This window comes from Hemicordylus capensis, chromosome 1 (genome assembly GCF_027244095.1).
Source record: "Hemicordylus capensis ecotype Gifberg chromosome 1, rHemCap1.1.pri, whole genome shotgun sequence".
Taxonomy (NCBI): domain Eukaryota; kingdom Metazoa; phylum Chordata; class Lepidosauria; order Squamata; family Cordylidae; genus Hemicordylus; species Hemicordylus capensis.
The window spans coordinates 347670294-347697258 of record NC_069657.1 but is presented as its reverse complement, the minus strand read 5'-3'; the positions used below and the strand labels follow the sequence as shown (position 1 = coordinate 347697258).

The 26965-nt window shown below is 44.5% G+C and overlaps 1 protein-coding gene across 3 annotated transcripts in view; it reads right to left on the bottom strand.

Moving 5' to 3' along the window:
• AKAP7 (A-kinase anchoring protein 7) overlaps positions 1-24020 on the bottom strand; it is a 144555-nt gene extending 120535 nt beyond the window's left edge. For 2 of the 3 annotated variants that reach the window (XM_053287135.1, XM_053287132.1), the window contains exons 1-4: positions 23888-24020; positions 13960-14097; positions 10033-10178; positions 4156-4292 (exon numbers count right to left, since the gene is read on the bottom strand). In XM_053287135.1, coding sequence (XP_053143110.1) covers positions 4156-4292; positions 10033-10178; positions 13960-14097; positions 23888-24017 — 551 coding nt within the window. In that variant the 5' untranslated portion in view covers positions 24018-24020. Of the gene's footprint in view, positions 1-4155; positions 4293-10032; positions 10179-13959; positions 14098-23657; positions 23742-23887 lie in introns of those variants that run through there. The other variant, XM_053287144.1, reaches the window with a different exon arrangement.
• Positions 24021-26965: the final 2945 nt, after the last annotated feature.

The following is a 26965-nucleotide window of genomic DNA, read 5'->3' as shown; positions in this document are numbered from 1 at the left end:
AATGCCTACTAGTCTGGTGGCTATAGGATACTTCCAGCTTCGGAGGCAAAATGCCTCTAAATACCAGTTGCAGGGGAGCAACAGCAAGAGAGAGGGCATGCACTCACCTCTTGCCTGTGGGCTTCCCAGAGGCATCTGGTGGGCCACTATGTGAAACAGGATGCTGGACGGGATGGGTCTTGGGCCTGATCCAGCAGGGCTGTTCTTACGTTCTCACCACAAAAATCCTGCTATAGCTGCCCTATAAATTAAAACTATCCTCAGAAACATTCTGTATAACTGCCTCAATATCTAGCCAATAGCTGATTCACACGTTACAAGTGGAGAAAACAGAAACATGAATGACTTTCACTTCTACTGTAATGTGCAAAGTAGGAACTGCAATCCTCGCCCTCAATGAGAGCCGTGAGCTTCAAGCGTCATCTGGATCTCAAATTACAGCAGAAGTCTGTTGCACTGGTGATACAGTCTGTGGTAGGTTCAAATTTATTTAATGATACCACTTCTTAATTGGGGGGGGGGGGTGGCAGGTTGTTAGGTGTCTCCACCGAGTAATGCTCTGTGTGAAAAACTAAAGAAGAAATAATGCAGAAAGATGTAAGACAAGGGAGTCAACTCACATAAAATGCCTACATGTAGAAGAAAGGGACAAAGTAGTTAGTAGAAGATGAAAAGAAATATATAATGTGCTGATTTGTAATCTGGCATCATGCTCCTAAAAATGTAATAGTTTTTGAATTTTCTGTTCCGTGTGAACCTATATAGTAATTTAATAAACTGAGATAAATGGAGAATTTTAAACCACAACATGTATTTTCAACTCTTTCAATTTCCTTTTATTCTAACAATCTTCTATCAGTCCAATTGCTTTTTAAAAGAAAGAGTCAAATCCAGGTCAATGGACTCAAGCAAGTATTTCTGGTGACTTCAATGATAAGCTTAACAAATAAAGAGGCTGTGACCCTAAATTCCTATTATGATTAAAGCAGCAATGCATACATAAAATTATTAGATGAGCTATGCTGAGGATTACTCAACAACTCCAGGCCAGAGGAATACACTGGGGGTATGTGGTTGTTACAGCTAATATTCTCTCTGATGAGGACACTCCACATCAATTGAGGGGACATCAATCAATTGGATTGATTAAAAGTATTTGTTCTGTGTGGATCAGTTATGGAAAATGAAGTTAGTCAGGTGAGGGAGCAAAAGGTAACTTGCCTGCTAGATACTAACACAGAAGGTCTCATACAACCAATTAGTGGGTGCTATGAACATCTAGCAGTAGTCATGTAAATAACAACTATATTCAAAAATGTACCTAGGGGAGAAATACTGAATATGAATGGAGGATGCTAAAGAGTCCAAGAACTCTGTGCTAGCTTCTCTGAAATGCTGCAGTTTCACACACAGAATAATTCAATATGTACTGTAACTATGGTTGTACCCCAACCACCACCACTTAGTTTCACAGTGAAACTAAGGTTGTGCATAGATTAAGAACTAGATGGGTGGTGGTGGTTGGGGTGCAAGGAATGCACTCAAAGGAATGTATACTTCAATTGTCCATGACAAAGTGATGCTTTCAGTGACAGGCCCACGCCCATAACTGTGGGTTTTTGTTTCTACTAGGGATCTACTGCACTCAGAGTGTTTTCTAGAAGAAATGTAACTCCTTCATGTTTCATTTGGTTTTCAGTTGACAGTAGTAAGAGGATCGAGGCAACAGAAGGGTCCGGCTGAAATGTATCGGGCACCAAGAATCAATAAAATATCCTTTGTTCTGAGCACCTGTTTGGGGCTCTCCCTTACTTTTTTCTCTCCATTTAATGTATATATTCCCACATATATTCCATTTACCTTCATTTCATTTATCTTTTCAGAAACATAGGACAAACTCCACAGAGCAGTTAGCAGTCAAACAGCATTTGGAAATAATGAGTATTGCATTATAGCTATCAGAACTAAGCAAAGACATTGCAGCAGTGAAAGAAAGAGAAAGTGCAAAAGAACCCTGAGAATGTGGCAAAGCTGAACTTTCGAAGCAGTGTACATTTTATAAGAGGTTATGAAACAAAACATGACATTTAATGACTAGACGCTGTGCTTGTCAGAAGTAGGAAACTCATTCCCTTTTTAACTATTAATATAAAGCTATTCAGTCTTCTTATTCTGCTGGCAATCTTCAAAAACCTTACTCTGACTGAACTCAACAGCTGCTAAGTCAAAGGCTTTAAGGATCACAGCCAAATATATGGGAAGCAAAACAAATGGAAGTGTTTTAGCTTCTAGCATATTTGTGATGAAAGGGTCAGATATGGACTCATTACATGCCTCTTTGTCTGCTTCTCTTCCATGATTTACTTTCACTAAATTACTAGCCATTAGTTGTAATGCTAAGAAGCCAGAGCAATTTAAGGTCATGTTGTGCTTTGCCGAGAGCAAATTTGTCAAAAACAATTTAACTCTTGTCTTTTCCATCAAATCCTGTGCAACCCCAAACAAAAAAAAAGGTGTACAAAAAATGGAAGCAGAGTTCAGCAGCTCACTCATCAAGCATGCAGCCATTCTTCCTATGCAAGCTTACTTGAAAATAAGCCTCACACTCAGGTACATGTGTATAGGATTGTAGATCCACTCTTTATTATTATTATTATTATTATTATTATTATTATTAATTCAGTGTCTATACCGCCCTTCCTCAGGGCAATTTACACACAGAAATAATAAAAAAATAAGATGGATCCTTGTCTTCAAAGGGCTCACAATCTAAAAATAAACATAAGGGAGGCACCAGCAACAGTCACTGGAGGTACTGTGCTGGGGGTGGATAGGGCCAGTTGCTCTCCCCCTGCTAAATAAAGAGAATCACCATGTTAAAAGGTGGCTCTTTGCCAAGTTAGCAGGAGTTTAAATTAGCAGGGTTATTTAAGTTAGCAGGGTATTTAAGAGCATCTGTATTTTATGTCACTACCAAAACTCAAATTAGGGGCTCGACCATACTAGTTAGTTGCTATACACCAATTATAATTTTCAGAGAGGTCAAGATTTCTCTCTAGATGTTCAATTAGCTTAGTGAGAGAGACAGCATTATCACTGGTAACTACTGCTGTGAATCATTCAGTTCTTATCTTGTATATAGAGTACACATGCCATTCCTCATGGCAAAGGGAACCTGCTGTAATATGGCTTATATTTTAAAACTGGGACACCTAAGGGGTAGATGCTGTAGCCCCACTCCTCTTGGTGTTGTGAAGACAATTTCCTCTCCTTTACTCTGTAGAAGGCTTTTGAGAATGGCAGGGCTCTGATGGTGAATGAGGCAAGAGACACCTAAAGATTTTGGATTAAATCCAGACTAATGCTGCACCAACATGCCAATGTTTTCTGTCACGCAAGGGGGTGGGATGATTTTTGACGATATTCTCTTCCCTCTGCATCTGCCTCCCAAATTATGTCCCTGAGGGCTGTACAACCCTCAAGGACAAAGTTTCAGGAAGCATGTAGCTACAGAGAGAAGGGGAAATTGTCAAAAATCACACCACTGTGTGACAGAAAACACTAGTGCATCAGTGCACCGTTAGTCTGGATGTCAGCCTTTGCCATCAAGAAGGTTTCCTTTAGATTTTAAAATATGTCTTCTATAGAGAAGCTAAAAAAGACTCTGCCTGTTGAAATGATGTTCCTCAATTCACACCCTGTTCTTATAAAACAAGAAAAGTTTCTGAGAAGTCATTTGCCTATGGCAATAATAACTGCAAGCAGGCAACCAATTTATTCCTCTTGGCCACAGATTACTAACATTGGTATATGTGGGCATGAGAGCTAGTAAAATGGCTTGCAGGTTAACTTTTAGGGACTAATTTGCAGTACTAATTAGATGAGTTGTGTGTATATAATCTCATCCCATTTAATACTGACCTTATGAATGTATTTTTATTCATGGAAACATTCTCCCATTCACCATCATCATTTTAACACTCCAGACAGAGTTGATAAAACCAGTGATATGTTGATGATGTCATCACTGATGCTAAAACACCTGCACACAGTATATAAATTTTAGTTGTTTCTATTACCCCTTTTCTGTTACCACTCTTCTCTCAGGTTTCACCCCAAATTAACTTAAAACAGTACATCCTTTCAAACACTTACTTGCCAACTGCTTCTTCACTAGATAAATGCATTACTAAGAGGGTGATGTGCAAAGAACCAGAATGAACCATTGCTTTGGAAAGCCTGCAATCCTTTTGTATTATTGTATCCTGGAGAGCATGAATACCATCCTTGATCTGAAATAAAGCACCAACCAAAAACCCCAATATTACTATTGAAAATTACTGCTATCAACAAAAGAAAGAAAACACAAGAGCATGTTTCATTCGGCATACATCCTGTTGAAATGAAAAGGAATTTTGCAAGAACATAACGCACACTCTTGTGCAATTTCCATTTTATTTCAATGGGACTGGTGCAGGAGATTTCCACAACGTATTGTGCTTTCTATAAAAATTGTTCAAGTGGACATGTGTGTGTTACCATTCTTCTGATTACGAGTTTTCGTCTGCTTCAGTAAACTTGAAATTGGTAATCAGTGGATAAAAACGCAATCTGCAGTCACATCTCAATATTGGTTCATTCCCAGCAAAAGCATGTCAAATGCACACCATTCTTGCCTGATTATTTGCTTTCACAAATATTTCTTCTACAAGCCTACATATAAATCTCATGCATCAGCAGAAACATTTCAACATGCAACTTATATTCCCATCCCACATATTTCTTTCCCCACTCCCCGCTCTGTCTCTAAAGCACCCGGCACAGGTCACAATCACAGTCAGCTGCCTGGCACAGTGCAGGCCAGCAGTGCAGCATGGAGACCACACCACTCTGAGGACAGACTAAAGAGGATTGGGTGGGGGGGCAGGGGGTGTGGAGGCTCTGGACTTTGGCCCCAAAGTCCAGGGGTAAGAGTGCCTCTGCTGCCTCTTAACACATCAGTACATTTCATGCAAAAGTACTAAATTGAGCTAATACAGATGTTGGTTGGAGTTTCATCATGAACAGTGCTGTGCAACACAGTTTTAGATTACTTTACTAAGAGCTGTTAGTTCTTACTCTCTGAAATAAGCTCTGTCAATTCAATTTACCAGCACCTTCAACAGTTCACCTTATTTGTTAGTATGTTGTTTAAAATGTCAAACAGACATTGAGGGTACTCTCACGATCAATGGAAAGCGGGCTAAGGGAGCTTAGCCCGCTTTTCACAGATCATAGGAACCACCTGGCTCGCAGGCAAGCCCGGTTTCCCCAAAGTGGATAACTCACTTGAATACCACTCCCCTTAAACTGGGTTAGCAGAGCGAGCATTCTGCTAACCCCGGTTTTTTAACCGTGTATTGCCATAGTGCGGCTCCACGCCATGGCAATACATGAGGAGACCCCCACCAGGAGGCTAAAACACGCGCTCGCATGAGGTATCCTGGAACTTCCAGGGACCACGCGGCCCCCGATCCCCGCAGCCCCCGCCGGCTCCATGATGGAGCTGATTCGGCCACCCAGGGCTGACCTTTGATCGTGTGTGGGGAGAGCGAGCTAAACCCGCTCTCCCCGCAGACCTTCTTTTGGTGAGTTTCACTGATCATGAGACTCGCCTCTTTGTGTCCTGGGAAAAGTTAGTTGAAATATTGACTGCTTACTTCAGTTTCATATGCTAGGCATATAAGGGTTTTCTGCTGTGTTCAGCACAGTAGAGTATAATCACCTTCAAAAGAGTTATCTGCTCATTGTTTTTTCTGCATTCTGGTAGCAGACTGATCTTCTGCTCATAATACTAAGTCCAGACCTTATTGCTCCCAGTAGCAGTTTCATGATTAGCTCACAAGGTCTTCGTTTGCTCATAGTGAAAACTGAGGGAAGGGGCCTTAAGTCAAGAGAACCTGCTTTGCATGCAAAAGATCCCAAGTTCAGTCTCTAAGCATCTCCAGGTATTAAAGACCCCTGCCTGAAATCCCAGAGAGCTGCTGTGAGTTAAAGGAGACAATACTGAGCTGGATGGACCAATAGTCTGAGTCAGTAGCAGGCATCTTCATATGTTCCTAATGAACCTGCAAAAAAGCACAGAATACTGCTACAAAGTGCCTTGAGTTGGGGAAGATCTGATAAGCCAATCCTGGAAGTCCTAAAATGGCTTGCCCTCCCTTTTACAGGGCAAAAGATCTGTTCTCACAATTGACTAATGGTTCCAGCCATCACCCAGTATGGAAAATGTTTCAGGGAGCTCTTAGTTTGTCAACTTGGACTTAGCGCAAACCAGGATATCAAACCACTTGACCCCCCCTCCCTCTGCAACACAGGTATGTTCGGTGGACACAGGCAGTTACAGAGGAAATGGTGATTGGCAAAAGTCACCAGAGCTTGTTTTTGTAGTAGAAAATAATTATTTCCCATTATATTTGAATCTGGCCATAAACTTTCCAGAAACCATGATTTCTCATTATATTTGAACCTGATCATACACTTGCACATAATCTTAGTTCGCTATAATGTTGCACGTTATCTTAGTGTGTTATTTCTTATATTTATTTTGCTACATATTTATGTTTTCTGCTCTGACCTTGGCTGATACCTTATTAAACAAATCTAATTGAATTGATTTATTTTTTTAAAGTTTTGTTAATAAGACTGCTTTATTAACCATTAAGTTATTTAGTATTATTTTTATTTAGTTTTCTATTTCCCACATAAGGAAATGCTTGCTTTTTGAATATGCCCAGCCTTTTTTTTTTCTGTGCACAGCAGTAAAACAGGAGTAAATTCAACTATAGCATAGCTGAAAATTAAATCAAGCGCAGTTGATTTATTATTATTTGAAATGTTAAATGAGGAATTTCCTAAACCAAATTAAGTAAATCAAATATGTGTGCCCAACTATCAGACATTACAATAAAATTAAAAGATGTAATCTAATAGATCTCAGGAATACATTTCTACATGAAATTTGTGCATGAAAGCTATATCAAGAAACACAGCTTTTGTTGGAAGAAAATTTCTTTTCACTGAAGGTGAAATCCACACATCCTTTGGCTCTGATGCAAGATCCATACAAGGTAGTGAAACTTCTCATTCTTCTTCAAACGGAAGCTCTTCCATTACATATTGGAAGCTTGTCACTGTCTGCAGGCTGTCAGAAACAGCTTCCAGTGTGGCATGGGGAGCTGCTTTTTAAGAAAATGTTGGGGATGATCGAGTCTGCCTCTGAATACATCTGCTCTTGTGGACAGAGCTGCTTGCACACAAGGGGTTCCCATACCAGCAGCCCTGCTCCTGCATGACCAGAGTGGCATGCATACATTGCTACAAGTAGGAAAGGGGCTGGATAATCCCTATAATTAAAACCCTGCTGTATGTGCCCAAGTCCATGTACACATTGAACAAAAGTTGACCATAGGGATGTACACGAAGCATTTCGGCACCTCTAATTCAAGGTGCTCTAATGCTTCTGCCCCAGCTGAATTGTTTCAGCGGTGGGCAAGTGGGCGCTTTAAAAGGAGGAAGGCACGTCTTACCTGCCCCTCTGTTGTTCCTCCACTGCCCACCCACCCCCCACCCCCGCAACACTGTCAGTATTAAACACCTCGTGGTGCGGCTGCAGAGCTGCTTCTAGCAGCCCATGGGCAGCACTGGCATGTAAATGGTGTCTGCACACGCATAAAAGCCATTTGCGTGGTCAGCAACACCATGATGACCACGCAAATGGTGTCTGCTCATGCACAGATGCCATTTATATGCCGCTGCCACCTACAGGCTGCTAGGAGCAGCCCTGCAGCCACGTGAAGTTTAATACTGACAGCGTAATGCTGCCCACAATGGGGCAGCCGGAGGAGCAACAGAGGGGCAGGTAAGACCTGTCTACCTCCTTTGAAAGCACCCGCTTTCCACCACACCACCCCCGGATGTGCGCAAGATGCTTCATGCACTTCCCTAGTTGCCAGATCAGGCCCACTGTCTTCTATTAGGGGGGAAAAATGTTTACAACATCAAGTTAAAAACAAGAACATGGAAGGGCCATTTTATAACTGCTTCCCTCGTACACACAAAACAATCTTATGTGGATTTCATGGGCAGAATTACCATTAGGCAAGGGGAGACAGTTGTCTGGGGCCCCCACTGCATGGAGGGGCCCCCCAGAGACACCTCACATGACTCCCCATTGCCCCCTGCCCAGCCCCAAGGCCCCTCAGCCACTTGCCCAGTTTGCCCTCTCTCCTGCTTGTCCTCCTGGCCGGCAATATAAGCAGCACGCAAGCTGCTAGGAGCTCCTTCTCTCCCCGCCTCTCAGCTGATCAGCGGGTGGGCAGGGCTTCCAGGGAGGCCTCCATGTAAGCCTCAGTGAATCCTGAACTCGAGTAGGCCGGCAGGCCCCAAGCAAGGAAGGAAGGAGGCAGCCAGAGTGGCCCCCACAGTTCTCTGCAGCAGACCCTCTGCCCAGGCCAGACAGCTCAGCCTTTGCAAGGTAGAATGTGAATTCCTTTTTGTGCCTCCCCCACCCCCCGCCCCCGGATATATAGGGATCTGCTTGCCATAGGGCTTTGATATGGGGGGTGGGAGACTGAGAAGTCTCTGAATATTTAATATAAAACAGATTGGAAAATTTGCTGGCTTTAAAAACAAAAACTATCTAAAAAGGCCTATAAGTGGCTTGTTTCATGGCAGAAAATTACAAAAACTTCTGGAACTAACAATATTATATTATATTTATGTATTCATTCTTTCTTTCTTTCTTTTATAAATGCACTTATGTTCAAGTTGTTTTGCAACCCAGAAGGTCTGAGTGAGAACTGTGAAGCATGTGTTGTGCTTTTATTTTATTTTATTTTTCTTGTGTGTGAACTGCTCCCCAATAACTTGCAGGGACCTCAGGGTAAATCTGGCCAACATGTGAATGCAGCACCCCCATTCTAGAGGAGAGGTGTGTTAAAGGGCTTTAAAAGCCTCCTGTGAAAAACCTCCTGGAATAAAACTTAACTGAATGTGTTCAGAATTCTGAGAAAACATACATAGGCTCACACTGCATGGTTGAAAGTCTCCTCTGCTAATCTGCAGCAAGGGGCCCATTTTAATAATTAGTGTTTCTAGTGTGTTCTAGGCATTAAAAGTAGCACAAATATATAGTATTCAATGTATATCACGATATATTGTGAAGTGTGCGTGTGTGTATTCAGTGAAATGTATTTCCAGGCAGCATACTTATTTTGAAATATCAGACTTAAATCCTTGGGGGCCTGGGGTGTGCGGAGACCCTGGACTTTGAGGGGGGGAGCATTTTAAAATCTCGTCTCTGGGCCCACTCCAACCTTGCTACGCCCCTGGTGGATTTAATGAGTGTTGTTTCTTAATTCCAGAAAGAACCCCATTTTCTCCTCTTTTCCCTCCCTTTACTTTTCTAAATCCACCCCCTACATTTTCTACAGGATCCCCACTGGGACAAACTTCCAAACAACAAAACACAAAAGATAACTAGATAGAATTCAACGGGCCACCTACTGTGGCAAAGGAAAACTGACCCCAACAAAAATATCCCTTTTCCCATAGCAACATCTACTCCCAAGAACTTAGAAAATACACAGCAGTGGGGCCAGACACATCATGGCTCCCATCCCTTGTTCCATCCCTTGCGATCCCATTTCCAATAAAGAAAACAAAGCAACCTAACAGGACTTTGCTAATGAACCACAGAAAAAAAGAGCAAGCTGGGCCAAGTCGTCCCCCCCACCCGCCCCGCCACCTCAAGTCCTTCTGCTAGGCAGCTTTCCCTTCCCTCTGTTCTCCTCCCTCTCTTCTGTTAATGTAATTTTGGGTATTATTTACAAGCAGAGTAGGCAAAACATTTCTTGACAATGTTATCTTTCAATCAACAGGATCCCCCTGTGAGAACAACAAAAACAAATCATCATATTTAAAACTAAGCTCTGATGTTATTATCCACAAGTCCTTTGACCCATAAAAGCAGCATGATAAAAAAGACATCACCTTTGGATTTGTAATTGGAACTGAGATGAAATAATTTGGCCGATCTTGATTCTTCTTCTTTTTCATTATTAGGGTCTCTTCTTCATTATCCCTTCCAGTAACTCTCTTTCTCTTCTTTTCAACATTTGGTTTAGGTATGCTGCTGACTAGGTGGGGGGGGGGGGGAATAAAGCAGTTACTCTGGACATACAGGGCAGAAAGAAAAACACATACATATGGGTAAATAGGTTTTAAATAATGTATTTTCTAGAATCAGTCACCCAACTGCTTTTGGACTACAACACCCATAATCCCTAGTCACAATAGCCAATAGTCAAGGAATATGGGAGATATTAGGGGTGTGCATGAAGCGTTTGCTGCAATTTGGTCTGAATTTGAACCAAATTCGGACCAAACTGTGGGTCCCCAAACTGGTTCTGCCGAACCCACCGGCTGGGACAGTTGGGTAGATGAACCAGCTTGAACTGGCTCAAACTGGCCCAGCTCATGGTGGACCGGTTCATGATCGGTTCTGCACATCCCTAGTTGTAGTCCAACATCTGCAGGAGGGCCGAAGGGGATGCAGCCCTGACTTAAACAAAAGAGATTCAATCTTAAGAACAACTTGCATGAACAAAAGTTCCACTATTCAAGGGGGGGGGTTTGCCGACCCCCCTCCCCTCCCCTCCGTAGCCCAGTATATTCCCTGAAAATCTGCTCCTCAAAGGCACAGAGGCTGCAAAGGGAAAATAGAAATAGAGATGTTGCCTCTAACCAAATAGGCTTTTAAGATCTCATTTGCAGAATTATTAATGCTTAACATCTGTCTATTATCTCTATATATAATTAGCTAAGGCTTATATATTTGTTATATATATAATTCGTGGCTAATCTTGTGAAAGCTGCCGGGAGAAGAAGAGAAAGTGGCGGTGGCTAGGGAGGGAAGAAAGTGGCGGCTGGAGAGGGGAAGAGAAAGTGGCAGCGGACAGGGGGGAGAGAAAGCGGTGCCAGCCAGGGGGAACAGAAAGTGGCAGTGGCTGGTGGGGAGAGAAAGCAGCAGTGGCCAGCGGGGACAGAAAGTGGCAGTTGGAGGGGGGAGAGAGAGAAAGTGGCGGCCGGGGGGGAGAAAGTGGCAGTGGCCCGGGGGGGGGGGGCAAGAACATGGAGAGGAGGGGGGAGAAAAAAGGGAGTACTAGAGGTGCAGATGCCCTGTGCCCGGGCCAGCTAGTCTTAAAAAATTGCTCCTGCCTTCTTGAACAATAGAATGTTTTCTATTCACATAAATCGTACTTAGGACTTTTTTTGATATGTGTTTGATAACACATATTTTTGATATGTTAATATTTAAGCACTTAGAAATGGGTGGCAATAATGCTTATTGGACTGCGGTTCGAGATCCAGTCTGAATTCGGACCAGTCCGTGGTCTGGCAAACCCGTTTGGTCCGGTTCGGCTGAATCATAAACTTGTCCAGCAGTTTGAGGCAGTCCGGGGTGTGTGTGTGTGTGTGTGTGTGTGTGTGTGTGTGTGTGGCAGTTTTAAAAGGAAAGACGCAGGCCCTTACCAGTGTGACCACCACTCCAGACAGCTTCCTGCTGTGGGCAACGCTTTCCCCAGCAGCCTGTGGGCAGCAGCAGCACAGCTGCATCACTCACCTGGCCTCTGAGACAACCATATGGCACACACACAAACATACATGATTACTGCCCCTGCTAAGTTGGCAAAGAGGCACCTTTTAACGTGGTGATTCTCTATTTAGCAGGGGGAGAGTAACTGGCCCTACCCACCCCCAGCACAGTACCTCCAGTGACTGTTGCTGCTGGTGTCTATCTTATGTTTCTTTTTAGAATGTGAGTAGGGATGTGCATGAATAACTTTGGCGCTGGCAGGGGTAGTACTTTAAGGGCGGGGGAGGGTGTACTCACCCTTCCCGCCACATTTCCGCCACCGGTGCTCTGTTATCTTCAAGCCCCTCGGGGCGGAAGCATTCCTCCCTGCCGCCCCGTTTCCCGCATCAGCCGGAAGCGGCTGGAAGCAGCGTGCGCGCGTGCGCCCATTGCGTGCACGCACCCGTCTGCCATGCATGTGCACAAGGGGCGCACGGGCGCTCACTACTTCTGGCCACTTCCGGCCAATGGGGGAAACGGGGTGGCAGGGAGGAATGCTACCGCCCAGAGGGGCTTAAAGATAACAGAGCGCCGGTGTGGGAAATGCGGCGGGAGGGGTGAGTACCCCCCCGCCCTTAAAGTACTACCCCCGCCGGCACCAAAACACCGACACCCCACCCCCCGCGCTGAAGCGTTTCTGAGGCCTTTATAATGGCCTCCAAAACGTTTTGGGCACATGCCTAATTGTGAGCCCTTTGGGGACAGGGAGCCATCTTATTTATTTGTTATTTCTCTGTGTAAACCACCCTGAGCCATTTTTGGAAGGGCAGTATAGAAATCGAATTAATAATAATAATAATAGTAATAGTAATAATACTGGAATCGCTTAAGCTGCTTCCACAGAATCTAGACAACACTGCTGCTCAAAGGTGCAGCTAGATAATTTTGGAGCCTGGACCTAGTGAGCTTACCGGGCCGGGAGGGGGCTTGCAAAATCAGCATTCAAACACACACACCAGCCCCATGGTTTCACACAGCATTCTTGAGCACACAATTGCCACAGTTTTAAAGTTTTTAATATATCCAGAAATTATTAAAAATCATCTCCTCGGCCAATCTACTTCAGATTAAATATACAGAGCCCCCCATCCAGTGCCCAATATCAAAGCCCTAGGTCAAGCCATTCCTGGAGATCTAAAGGGCTGGGCAGAAAAGTGGAGTACATGACCCTATTTATGAAGGCAAAGGGCAAATTCCTCCACATGGGGGTGGAAAGATGATTGGGAGTGGGGGAAGCTTCAGTTTCAGAAGATTTTGTAATTTTCTGCCATGAAACAAGCCACTTATAGGACTTCTTTGAAATTTTAAAGAATTATGAAAATTATTAAAAACAATCTGCTTCAAATTAAATATACAGAGCCCTCCCATCCTGACCTGCATCTGTGCCAAATAATCAAGGCCCTAGGCCAAGCCATCTCAGAAATACATTAAGGGGGGAATAACCTAAACAAGCCCCATATATAGTCCCACCCACACAGCTTCTGCATGGCTCCCACAATGAGGCAGGCATATCACACAAGCAGGCAGCAGTGGGGGGAGCAGGGCAGAGGGCTTGCACAAGTCTGGGGGCAGCCAGCACTGGCCCCCTGCCTCCCAAATTCAGCCCTCTGCTCCTGGGCAGCCTTGCAGCCCATGCTGCTGCTGGAGCCTTCCAGGGGAGCGGGGAGGCCAGACATGCACCCAGAAGTCTAGGCCTAATGCTGCCGCTGCTGCCGCCAAACTGCTGCATTCCAGTGTTTTCTGTGTTATCATCCCATCTTGTTTTCAGACCTGGTTTGTGGAGAGTTTGGTTTGGTCTAGCTTAAAATGAAATTGCAGGGTGCCATCCTGTTCAGACTGGACTGGCAGTGCACTTTTGAGGTCTCTTTCTGCTATTTGTTCTTTAATTAGTCATCCCCTGGTACTTCCTAGCTACAACCAGGCCTATAATTAGTTTCCTGTTTGTAGCCTGAGCACCCTCTCCATTTGTTTGTACATGTTTCATTTTATTATTGCAATTACACAATCTTTGTGCAATATTTAAAAAGTAAGCAACAGTAAACAAAGAATCTGTAGTTCATATCTTTTGTGATTAACTGGGGATCCACAGACATTTTTGCATTTAGAAGATGCAAACATTAGGGGAGAAGTGGGGCCCATATTCAAGGATTGCAAAACTTGTAATTACAAAGGCCAAAGTATAATATCTGAAGAAATGTGACCCAAATATAGCATACTTCTTTATTTCATGGGAATACAAACTGAACTCAGTTTGACTTGCCTGGATTGGTATCTATACTTACTGCTAAATTCAGCCTCAATATCTGCTTTGGCAAATGGCATTTCCATCATCAGACAGTTTACAGAATTGTCAAGACAATATGATTTCTTTCGTTGTCTTTTTCTTTGCTTTTTCTTCTGCTCCACAATTTGACTTCCATCTGGAATACATTTGGAACAATGAATTGGGTTTTAGATTTCAAGGCTGATGAAATCATCACCAATAAAACTCAGTTCCAGGCCCACAGCTCGCCTAAGGCAATGTTTCAAGTACAATGCCAGAGGCTCTCACAAAGCATGTGCTTATTCCTCCATGTTGCAATGTTAGGTTTCATTTTTAGCATTCAATATGTTTCATTAACAGCCCCAGAATGCACTTAAATGTTTCCCTTCGATCTTCCTTTGAAAGCCAGAAACAATGCTGGCTTTACAGCGTTACAATAATCTCTTTTCTAGAGTTGTGGTTAATGAGCTTTTGTTCTGCTTCTCAAACCTCTTATTCCAGCACAAGCCCCTCTGCCTGCCCCCCCACCCTATTATTTCTGTATATGGCTCACTAACTTGTAAACATTTTACTGGTTTGAGGCTGAGGCTTCTTCACAATCAATTTACTTATAAACCACCTTACTACTATAATTTACTTAAAAACCACCTTACTACTATAAATTGCAACTAAAACATGATTTCTCTCCCTGCCAAGATTGGTTCCAGAAAGGAGGCAAGGGTGGGCAAGCGTTCCATCAGATAAGTCGTTGCTCCTCCCACATGCCCCCCTCCCATTTCTGATTCAGAAATCTAACAGGTGGCTCGCAGCTTGCCCATCCAGAAATGTACTTTGTCCCCCTTCATATACATTTTTTCTGGTGCCACCACTGCTCTTCCTGCCTATCCTGGAGTAATTTCTGAATGCTAATGTTAAGAAGCATTCTTAACAAGTTAAGAATTAAAAAAAACTGTGGTGCTGAAACATTTCACAGGCACAAACCCACTAAAGCTGGGCATTTTATTTGGTGGTTTGTTTCTTTTATTAACTGTTTTTAGTGTTTTTTGTTGTTATTTTTATGTATCTTAACTCTTTGTAAGCCACTTTGTTGTTTTTAACTAAAAGCAGGGTACAGATACTTGGGGTGGGGTGGGGAAGTTAGTAAGACTTATGCAATTACAATATTTTAGCAGACTGTAAATACAGTGATCAAAATTAGTCTAACTTTATGTTTCTGCATATTTGCAGGATCTTATGTTTTGTTCAGCAATAATAGTTTATAATTTTACTCCCTCACAACTCTACAAACAATTGGGACTGTTCTTGAAAGCTACTTCAAGAGTAGAGCAACACAAGAGCCTAACACCAAAGTAAATTGCAACAATATGTCTTTATTAAATAGGTTGGGCTGGGGTCAAGGTTCTCTTCACACACACACCCCACATTCTCTGCCTTCAACACTTTCTCTCTGTCTTCAGGGCGCCCTCGGAGTTTTACAGAAAAATCTGTGGTTCTCACTAGAGGGTTGCCTGGTTTTTCCTGTACCTCTCCAGCCTATGAACAATGTCTCATTGGGTGTTGTTATCAGGATTCGCCTCTTTTGGAACTGTCTGGACCTGCGTGGCTTGGTGTCTTATCAGGTGTGGGGGGGAGAGGCTTTGGCTGATCCCCACCCACTGGTCCCAGATGAGGTAAGACCGGAGGAACATCCTCTTATGATGCCCATTCACTGGCATCCAAGCCCATGGTGCATGGGTGTTGGCTGATCACTTCATCTTGTTTCTCCTTTGGGCCACCTGACCCAATCCTACCCAGGCCACAAGGAAGGAAGAGGATACAAGCAAATTCAGATACCAATTTTCACAAAATGTTACTTAATTATTATAATGAATAAATGGGCTCTAAAGAAGACAGTTCTAGGAAGGAACCAGCCAAAAGGCAGTTGGGCCGAGCCAAGAAAATTGATATGTTTGTTTCCAGCTATGATTCAAAGTGCAGGTTTTGGCCAGTAAATCACTATATGGCATGTAACCAGGGAAATTAAGGACTACCAGGGAAATTAAGGACTTAAAACCCTGGTACTGGTGCCTTCAGAGGTGAGGCAGCTGGTGCCCTGATATGTATACCCAGAGTTATTCAGCTTGAGCAGACCTAATTGGCTTTTAGGCATCAGGTGAAGAAAAGCAAGCAAGCAAACAAGCATCTTTATTATGGTCAAAGACCAGCACAGAATATAGTACAGATATAATGATACAACTAAAATGCTGTGAATAATTAGACTACAAGATTATGATTAGTGAAATACCAACGCCTTGCTTAGACCTGCCTGGCATTCTGTGTCCAGAATCCTCTGTTCGATGGCCATTTTCGCCTTGTCCCAGCCCATAGCAAGCAAAAGGGATAGGGAGAAGCCCAGACGCGCCATTTTGTTGTATGCTGCCCATTTCCAAGAGAACTGAAAGTTGTCCTGCAGGGTTAGCAGGGCCAGGCCCCATGGACAAAGGGCTAGTTTGAGCCAGTGGTTAAGAACTGTCATCTAAACTTTAGCTTCCACTTCTATCATGCCAGTTTCCAACCGTAGAGTGGAACTGGAGACACAGCAAGGCACTTGTAAGGCCCTTCTTGAGCCAGAGGCATGGAGGACCACCCCCAGGTATGTAAAGCAGGCAACCTGCCGGTGAAGACAATATTATCCTCCAATGCTTTTCACGCTGCGGTGTCCTGCTCTACTGTTTCTACTGCTGCTTCTTATTGCTACTTGGTGTTAGTTGTTACTGTTATTTTGTTTAATGTTAATTGTAGATTTTAAACTCATTTGGCACCTTAGAACATGCATTGTAAGATAAGAAAAAATATTTCAAATAATACAGTAAAACAATAAACATAAATAAAAGGCCTCTCCTCCCCCCTTTTTAATCCTGGCAATTGGCAATTGCTAAAATATTTGCATCTATCATGCTTCTCAAAGCTGTATATATCAGTGACTTGACACAAATCAGTATTCAACCATGTACTCCTCAGCAAAAAAAATAAAATAGTGTTTAAAAAAACCAAGAACAGTTTCCATAGGGATGTGCGAACAGGTTTGAATCCAAACTGGTTCAGTTTGATGGCTCAATGTCATGCTGAAACCCACCACCCCGGTTCGGCTTGAAATCAGACTGAAACCCCACCCCCACCCCCACCCGTTCATGGGGGTTTCACAAATATATACAAATATATATATAGTACTCCCTGGAGGGCTTGTACCCTCTGGGGAGCTTCTCCGAGACCACAGGGGGGTTCGGGGAGGTCCACCCCACTGGCCTCCATTATAAGAACGTAAGAACAGCCCTGCTGGATCAGGCCCAAGGCCCATCTAGTCCAGCATCCTGTTTCGCACAGTGGCCCACAAGATGCCGCTGGAAGCCACAGGCAGGAGTTGAGGGCGTGCCCTCTCTCCTGCCATTACTCCCCTGCAACTGGTACTCAGAGGCATCCTGCCTTTGAGGCTGGAGCTGGCCCACAGCCCTCTGACTGGTAGCCATTGATAGACCTTTCCTCCATGAAGTCATCCAAACCCCTTTTAAAGCCGTCCAGGCTGTCGGCTGTCACCAAGCTGTTGGCTGTCACCACATCCTGTGGCAGAGAGTTCCACAAATGGATCACACGTTGTCTGAAAAAGTACTTCCATTTGTTGGTCCTAGACCTCCTGGCAATCAATTTCATGGAGTGACCCCTAGTTCTAGTGTTGTGTGAGGAGAAGAATTTCGCTCTCTCCACTTTCTCCACACCATGCATGATTTTATAGACCTCTATCATGTCTCCCTGCAGTCGTTTTTTTTCTAAACTAAAAAGTCCCAGGTGTTGTAGTCTTGCCTCATAAGAAAGGTGCTCTAGGCCCCTGATCATCTTGGTTGCCCTCTTCTGTACCTTTTCCAGTTCTACAATGTCCTTTTTAAGATGTGGTGACCAGAATTGTACGCAGTACAAGTGTGGCTGCACCATAGTTTTGTATAAGGGCATTATAATATTAACTGTTTTATTTTCAATCCCCTTCCTAATGATCCCTAGTATGAAATTGGCCTTTTTCACAGCTGCCGCACATTGAGTCGACACTTTCAACGAGCTGTCCACCACGACCCCAAGGTCCCTCACCTGTTCAGTCACCGACAGCTCAGATCCCATCAGCATATACTTGAAGTTGGGGTTTTTCATCCCCATGTGCATCACCTTACACTTGCTAATACCGAACCGCATTTGCCACTTTGTCACCAACTCCCCCAGTCTGGAGAGATCCTTTTGGAGCTCCTCACAATCTGTTATGGATTTCACTACCCAAAAGAGTTTGGGATCATCTGCAGATTTGGCCACCTCACTGTTTACCCCTGCTTCTAGATCATTTATGAATAAATTAAAAAGCACCGGTCCCAGTACAGATCCCTGGGGGACCTCACTTCTTACTTCCCTCCATTGTGAAAACTCTCCATTTATACCTACCCTCTGTTTCCTGTCTTTCAACCAGTTAGCAATCCACACATGTACTTGTCCCCTTATCCCATGACTGCTAAGTTTCCTCAGGAGTCTTTGATGAGGAACTTTGTCAAAAGCTTTTTGGAAGTCCAGGTATACTATGTCAACTGGATCACCTTGATCCACACACTTGCTGACATTCTCAAAGAACTCCAAAAGGTTGTACTTTAAATTATAATTATATATGTACTTTTAATTTTACTTTAAAACACATGCACAATGGGCCTCTTGCATGGCTGGGTCATGATCCAGGCCACACAGGGGCCCATTGTCCATGCATGGTGGACACCAAAATGGCTGCTGCAATGAGGGAAAGGCCCGGAAAGGGCCAAAGACCCTCTGGATTGGCTGATTTTAAGCACAACACAGGCCAATGGGGGGAGGAGGCACCTCTGTGGACCGCCCACCCGTGGCCTCGGAGAAGCCCCCCAAAGGGGTAAGTACAAAAAAGTTTCAAATTATTATTTTTTTAAAAAAAAATGTCACCCCACCCCCCGAGCCAAACCAAACCAGGAGGGCTTGGGGGTGGGGGGACCGAACTGGCCAGATTTTAGATTTAGATTTAAACATTAGATTTAATGATTAGATTTAATCATTAGCTATACACATACTTTCACCTCATATTTTATATATTTGCTCCACAACTCAGTGCTATTTTGTACAAATAAAGTGGAAAACTATTTTTTAAACCCTTCTGTATCTTTCAAAGACAAGTAATTGTGAATTTAAACTGCCAGATGCAATATTGTGGGAGAACCCCAGAACACCATTTATATTTGTGTACTGGAAGAAGCCTCATGTCAGGATCTCAGTGTCAGAAAATACCTCATTACCAGAGAATAGCATGCGCAATGTGCAAGTGCAAGTATTCAACATCTAACCCAAGGGGAGGACTTGGCATATGATAAGATAATATACATATCATATTATCATGGCATGCAAATAAACTACTGACTTGATAGACGAAGTGTACAAGAACTTGATCCAGATTATGAGTACCCTGTATAGTGTCTCTTAGATACCTTATCCCTGGTGTTAAGGAAGATAAATAGCCTGATTAAGTGCTAATTGGCTTCAGCATGAAACAGCAAGAGGATAACAAGGCAGGAACTATTACGGCTTTTGCCTGCTAGAGTGGGATAGAATTTTTAAAAATAAATAAATGGCTGTTACCTGCTCAGTTAAAAGGAAATATAATATTTAGATGGATTGCTTAGATATAAAGGCAGGCTTTCTATTTAATCCAGAGAGCCTGCCCTCTACGTGGCAGGACAGTGCACCTTCAGTGCCATTCTGCTCACACAAGTCTCATAGGATCCTTTAGCATGCAGGAGAAAAGGGAAGAACTGTTCTGCCTTCACTGGGCAAAATACAAGATCCTACTCAGGAAGGAAAAGAGGAATCTCATGCAAATTGGTAATGCAGATATAAAAATATATTTTGGCACACACTTAAGTTTTCTTCACACAGAAACAATCATAACAACAACATGAGATGAACAGTCATTCTTTCTTACCAGGAACAAAAATGACAAATCTGTATCGTGGCTCAGTATCAGACACAGCTTTTTGTTCCCACACACAGAAAAATACCTGTATACCACAATTTTTGTGTAGAAGCATTTCTGGATATTATTTCGCACATCACATATTTTAGGTGTACATCTAAGATGTTTTACGTGTACGCCAGGGGTGTAGGGAGGTTGGAGGGCCCCCACTGCCACCATCTACCTGTTTGAGCTGAGCACCACATTTGCAGGTAGGCTGCCTGGGACGGGGTGGTGGTGAAGGGATCCACTATGAAGCCCCCAGGGACTGGCAGCCAGGTGACATTCCCCACCCCCCGCCGTACAACAGTGGCTATGCCACTGTTATACACTTTAAACAACATGTGAATGTGACAAACACATTTGCATATACATGTTTCATCCAGCCATACTGATTAGAGAGTCAGAATTGGCCACCGCTCCCTGTTGAGTTTGCCTTTAGGAACATAGGAAACTGCCATATACTGAGTCAGACCATTGGTCTATCTAGCTTTGCACTTGTGAAGTTGCTCTGGATCAGGAACAAAAGAAAAATACATCAAGCGACTATTCTATAGTTAATTTCATGGTAAATTGTACAGTATCTCAGGAAAAAACATTTGTTTGTAAATGTATGATAGAACATATCCGTTTCTAGATAAGCCAAAGTGTCCTGCTTTCAGCAGAGCCAAGTTTGTATTTTAACCACAAAATAAATTTAGTGTGAACACCTTAAACAACAGACGTCCAGATAACCAAGCAAATGTTGAATATAATGATTTGTAGTAACAAGTGAAGCAGGGACTACCTCAAGGGAAATTATCCAGAAGATGAGATAAACAAGTGAGTCATTGTGTTTGGTTGGGATGTCGGTTAACAAATTGCATGTGGTATTCTTTGTAGATCAGAAACAGTCATTTCAATACGTAATTTATGGTTACATAACTAATTTATGTCATCTGTTATTACTTGCTGACCTGTAATTTGAAGCTGACTTAGAGAGTGAATCCTGAAAAGATCTACTATGGCTCTGGGCCACTAAGGTTAAGGCTGCAGTCCTATGTTTATCCAGGAGAAAAAGCACATTGAATACAGTGGCTGACATCCACCGCAACACTGCCCTGGTGCAACAGTAGGTGATACCCAGACTAATGCTGAGTCATCGGATGACAGGGAAGGCCAATTTTTGACACTTTCGCTTTTCCTCTGAAGCCCAATGTAGCTCCTGAAAATATGTCCCTGAGGGCTGCATGACCCTCAGGGACACATTTAAGGAAGTCATGGTGGACAGAGGGAAGGGGAGATTGTTGAAAATTGTCCCTCCCCCCTTACACAATGGCACAGCATTTGTCTGGATGTTAACCATTGTTGCACCAGAGCAGTCCTGCTGGTGATGTCAGCCAGCAAAATTTATTTCTGAGTAGACATGCACAGAATGAGGCTGCAGCTCTAGCTGCTTCCCTTTCCTTTTAGCCTTTTCAAATTAAAGGTGTTTTAAATTTGGACGCAAACCATAGGCTGGGTCTTGTGCTATATTTCCCATTTATAAAATATAAGCACACTTTGGAGGGCAGTAGGTATATGGTTTTATAAAATTCTAGACATCAAATATTTTCCTTACAGATTTCACACTGAGGCAAGAGTCATTCTTAAATACATGTACTATCGGAACACAAGATCAGTGTGTTGCCCTTATCAGAAAAATTAGCTGCCCTGCAATAGCTGTGTAATACATTATAGAATGCCATTATAGTTCTGCTAGAATTATAGCAACTGCAGCCATGATTGTGTTCACACACTTCACTTATAAACCTCAGTAGTTTACTCCAACAGTAGGTTTATTACTAAAGAACTTCTTTTCCATATTATAGTTCTGTTTGCACAATATCCCCACCCCCATATTCAGCAAACAAATGGAGAGGGAATGAGATGTCATCTGCTAACTAAACCTCAAATTGCATAGAGGAATCCTTTGCACAACCAGCTCTGTTCACTGCAGGCAAATCTCAGAGTGGCCACCAGGGACTATGGACAGCAAGTGTGTAAACTTCAGAAGCATGGTTAGCAGGTGCATTTCCTCTCCCGTGTTTGTTGAATATTGAAGGGGGTGGATGTGTGAACAGGACTTGTCTGCACTGCTGATGCATGGGAAGTCAACAACTTTTATTTTTGCATGTCTGCACTTACAAACACAAAATGCTTTATTGCTTGAGTAAATTACTGATGTCTGAGATGGTGGATGGGAACACACTCCATATTAGGATCCTGCCTTGCTCAATCAATTTGCATTTAGGTACTAAAGCAGTTGTTTGCAGCTTTTGCATACCAAGCACCTATAGGAGTAAGCCAAATGTCAATAATTCCGTCTTCATGGGCCTAACTGGCATGTAAAGAACAGGAAAATTCAATTCCACCCCCCCCCCACACACACACCCCAAAGTAATTAATGGACTGCAGTTTTCTCTGAGAAAGGAGGTTCCCCAAGCAGGGTGGTGGGGAAGAACTTGGCCTTAATTCAGTCTAGGGATAGGGCAAAGCTCTGTGCAGGGACCATGCTGGCAGCCCAGCACATGGGGAGGGAAGCTATTTTAGCTTCTCTCTGCCTTTCTGCAAAAAACCTCTTTGCTTCCACATTATTTATCCCTGAGTGGCTCCACCATCCTAATGCTGCATAGAATGTGGGTCAATAGTTTGTGTAAAATTAAATCCCCACTATTAGATTAACCTGAGCATTTAAGAAGCAGTTTGGAGCAGGGAACAGAACGTAGTAGCTTGCAAGGACATTTACTCATTCTTCTATGCTAATTATGCATAAGTAATTGGTTTTTATGGTCTGTTTTCCCACCAGTTGTCTTGCCAAAGATCACTGTACTGTATGTACATGCCACAAGTACTAAACATGAATGTTCCCTGTGGCACGCCTGCTCAGCCTGTCTGCTCTTCCACTGCCATTTGATAATCCCATCTCAATTGCCATTCCCTATCTTATTCATCTGATGCAGAGCCTAAATTCACAGGGCAGGGGCGTAACAAGGCTGGAGTGGGCCCAGAGACAAAATTTTAAAATGGGCCCCTCGCTGATACACACACACACCCTTCACAATATAGTCATGTGACTTGCCTCTGGGGGGGGGCCTCGAGGCGTGGGGGCCCCCAGGCAGCCGCCTCCCCTTGCCTAATAGTAGTTATGCCCCTAGGCAGGGGCATATCTAGGTTTTCTGGGGCAGCTACAAATTACTGATGCTTAACAAATGTTTACTGTTGGTACTCCTTTTTGCTACTATGGAGTGGAAACTGCTCATTTATTGCAAGGCTCCACAACAAGCCCTTCTCTCCTGACTCATGTCCAAAGAAATTAGTTTTAAGTCTCCAGAATAATGCATGAAGTTTTGATCGTGTCTACACAGGATCTGTGCATATCATGGCTTAGCCCACACATGCTTGTTGAGTGGTTGACCAGCAATGGAGAGAAACAGACACTCCAAGGACATGGATTTGTACATCTGGTAGCAGAACCCTAAGAAGAAAATTCTCAGCAGCTGAAATGGGGGGAGGCTGGCGGGGGCTTCCTTCTCTCCTCAGTTGGAGTGTACTGCTTGTCTTTGCAGATATGGTCTATATATGAGGGCCAGGGGGCTGGACCTTTGTTTTTGGGGAACGTGACATGGGGGGGGGTCCAAAATGCGAAATACCAAATGCACCTCTAAAGCTGCCTTGAGTAAAGGTTTTCAGAGCACACAGAGAGCCCTTTCGAATACCACCAGCATACATAAGCCAAAATGGAAGCCGCGTGTCCCGCCCACCCACAGGCCCGTTAGGAAAGGGGGCGTGGCACCGTGGGGGCGGGACTAAATAGGCGCTCCTCCCTCCTTATTGATGAAGTGTGGGGAGGGTCGAGGTAACCGCTTGCGCTTTTCTTTCTGCTCCTCACCGGTCTGCCGCAGCAGTAACTGCCTGCCTTCGGGAAGAGGTCCTCCTCCTTCTTCGCTTTCTCCCCCGGGCTCCGCCTCCTCCTTGCCCAGCTCCTCCTCCCGCAAGGATGATCGCTCTGATCCGGCCATGGAGTCTCGGGAGCCCCACAACCCTCGCCCCGCTGTACAGGGGGTCCGCGGGCACCGGGGGGTCTGGTGGCTGGGAGACGCAGAGGCACCCGCGAGGAGTCGGGCGGCGCGGACAGCCCCGAGCAGCAGCCAGGGCAGCACCATGCTCCGCTGGCTCCTCGGTCGAGATCGGAGGCAGGCAGCTACGGGAAGGCAGAGGGGCCAAAGGAAGCCGCCCGCCGACCGTTCGGAGGCGCTTGTAGTTCAGAGACAGCCCCTTGCGCAGGTGGGCGCTGTGAGGAAACTACTAATCCCAGCACACACTGCAACACCGGAGAGGAAAGGTCGGGTTCTAGGCTGCCCTCCTAGAACTCGGGAGTGAGCGAGCCCCACGGAACTCCATGGACCTAGCTTCCGAATAAGCGTCCCCGGGATCGTGGTGTGAAGTGGCTCAGTCTCCGCAGCAGGGCTGCTTTTGTGCTTGGGGCTGTCCGTCCTCCCTACTTCCCCGCTGGGCCCAGTGGCAGTCTCTCCCCCCGCTAACTCGAAGTGTGCCTCCTCCCCGAAGGAAAGGGCGATTAAGCGGCTACCAAGGGCAGCTGCCGCTCTCGTGGTGGCGGCTGGGATTAGCAGCAGAGGTCGCCTCTGGCACTGCTCTCCCTCTCTCTGTGTAGGCGGCACTCAGGAATGGGCACGAGGAGGAGCCCAGCTTTGTCTGGGGCTGCTGCGCTGCGCAGCTCTGGGGGTGGGAGGGGCCGCAGTAAGCGAGGAGGCAGCTGCTCCTTGCCGGGGTGCCTTTCGCCCCCCCCCCCACACACACACGCTGGAGGGCGTTCGGACCGAGCATCCTGCGCTGCTGGGCACCAGATGTTTCTTTTCCTGTCCGTCGGTCACACGAGGAGCATCCGCCTCCTCTTGCCTGTCCGCTCCCTTTGGGGCAGCCACATCCGCCGAGATGGCTGCTCCGTTCTTTGAACTGCCACTTGTTGCCCAGATGCTTGCGGCCGCCATTACAAGCAGCAACAGCAGCACAGAGCAACCCATCCTTCCACCCAAGGGGGCGGCCAAGACTCCCTGCGGGCACTGCCTAGCGGCGCTAGTCAGCGGTCAAGCCGTGCGGGGGGGGGGGGGACCTGAGACCTCGGCAGCTGTTCTGTGGTACTTGACACCAGACTTCATGCCGCAGGTTGTTTTGGTGTCTCGTTTGGTGCATGCTCTTAAGCCCGACAGGCGCGCTATTCAGCAGCAGCCGCCGCCACCCGCCTCTCTTGCACCTCTCAGGCAGAATTGGCCCAAGAGCAATTCCCCCTGAAGTATGGGGCCTTGGTCTCCTGCTGAATAGCTATTATGGGGAGCCAAATTGGTAGTCCTGTAACTGTAAAAGGTGTAATTACTCTGTAGTCAGCTATTGAGAAAAGTCTGGAAGGGTGGCTCCATTCTTTGCACGACCCTTGCGCTGGATGCAGCAAACTTATAAAGTGTGAGCAACAAAATTGTGTTAAATACCCCATTAACATTCCTCAGGGGGTCCCAGCCAAAAGCCTAGTTCTCACGGAGGTGGTAATAATCCTGTCTGTGCTGCTGCATCATTGCACACCACTGCCGGTGGAAGCTCAAGTGTGGTGATGGGGCTAGGTAGAAATCTCTCATCTAGTTTTCTGTGACGAAGGAATTTTTAAACAGAGGGCTATTCAGTGATGTGAGCCCTCACCTGCAGATTGAAGTGATACAACCCAGACATCAAGACAGATGTTGGTTGTTCACACTTAACATGCTTGCTGTCGAAAACACCAGAGCACACATGATAAACAGTTTTTCATGTGGTCTTATGTTTTGATGGATGAATGACTTGAGACTACATGAATGTGGGTCATTTTACTGTGATATACATATGCAGAAGGAACACAAGAAGCTGACATATACTGAGTCAGATCATAGGTCCATCTAGCTCAGTATTCTACACAGGCTGGCAGCTTCTCCAAGGTTGCAGGCAGGAATCTCTCGCAGCGTACTGTATGCTTTGGTAGTTTGTTGGTTCAATAAAAAAATCTTGCCCTATTAAAAAAAAAAAAAGAATCTTGTCCTATCTTGGAGATGCCTGGCAGGGAACTTGGAACTTTCTGCTCTTCCCAGAGCGGCTGCATCCCCTAAGAGGAATATCTTGCAGTGCTCACACTTCTAGTCTCCCTTTCATATGCAACCAGGGCGGACCCTACTTAGCTAAGGCGACAAGTCATGCTGGCTACTACAAGACCAGTTCTCCTGTAAAAAGGAGGAAGAGACTCTATTTTTTACTGCTTAAGTCCATTATATGAATCCTATTCACATGTTATGTTAAATGTACATAAAATCTGCATACAGTGTACAACACACAGACAGGTCTGCACACACAGTTATTTGTGCATTATGTTCATCACAGGTATAGCAGTATATTTCCTTGTCTGTACCCCTTATTTGAAAGGGTTCACTTTTAAGATGAACACATGTATATATGTAGAGACACCTGAACATACAATGCAATGTCTGAATAGGGCTCATTGTAAAGCAAAGAACTGTGTTGATCTTGTCCATTTCATCTCCATTAGTGTTGAGTCAGATGCTTCTAGGAAACTAAAAGCATAAAGGTAATAACCATCCTCTATTTGTTACTGGCACGGTCTGGCAATAGCCAGAAATGTGAATAGGGGTGAAGGCAATCAACCTCTTGCTTCCACAATTTTGATTTTGCCACTGCCACCAAGTGAAAGTCTCTCCCCCCTCCCGTTTCCTCCACCCAAAAGCCCACAGTATCCCCCAGTCTCAATACAATAACTCAGGCAGTGCAGGATAGCAAGTTTGGATTGGGTGGGAAACGAAACTCAGAAACCACAAGAGATCTGAACAAAATTATGTCTTTACTTAGAAAGATGACCATTAATCCAATTATATATTCTTTAGCAATAGTTTTCTGAATATTTTCTTTTTTTAAA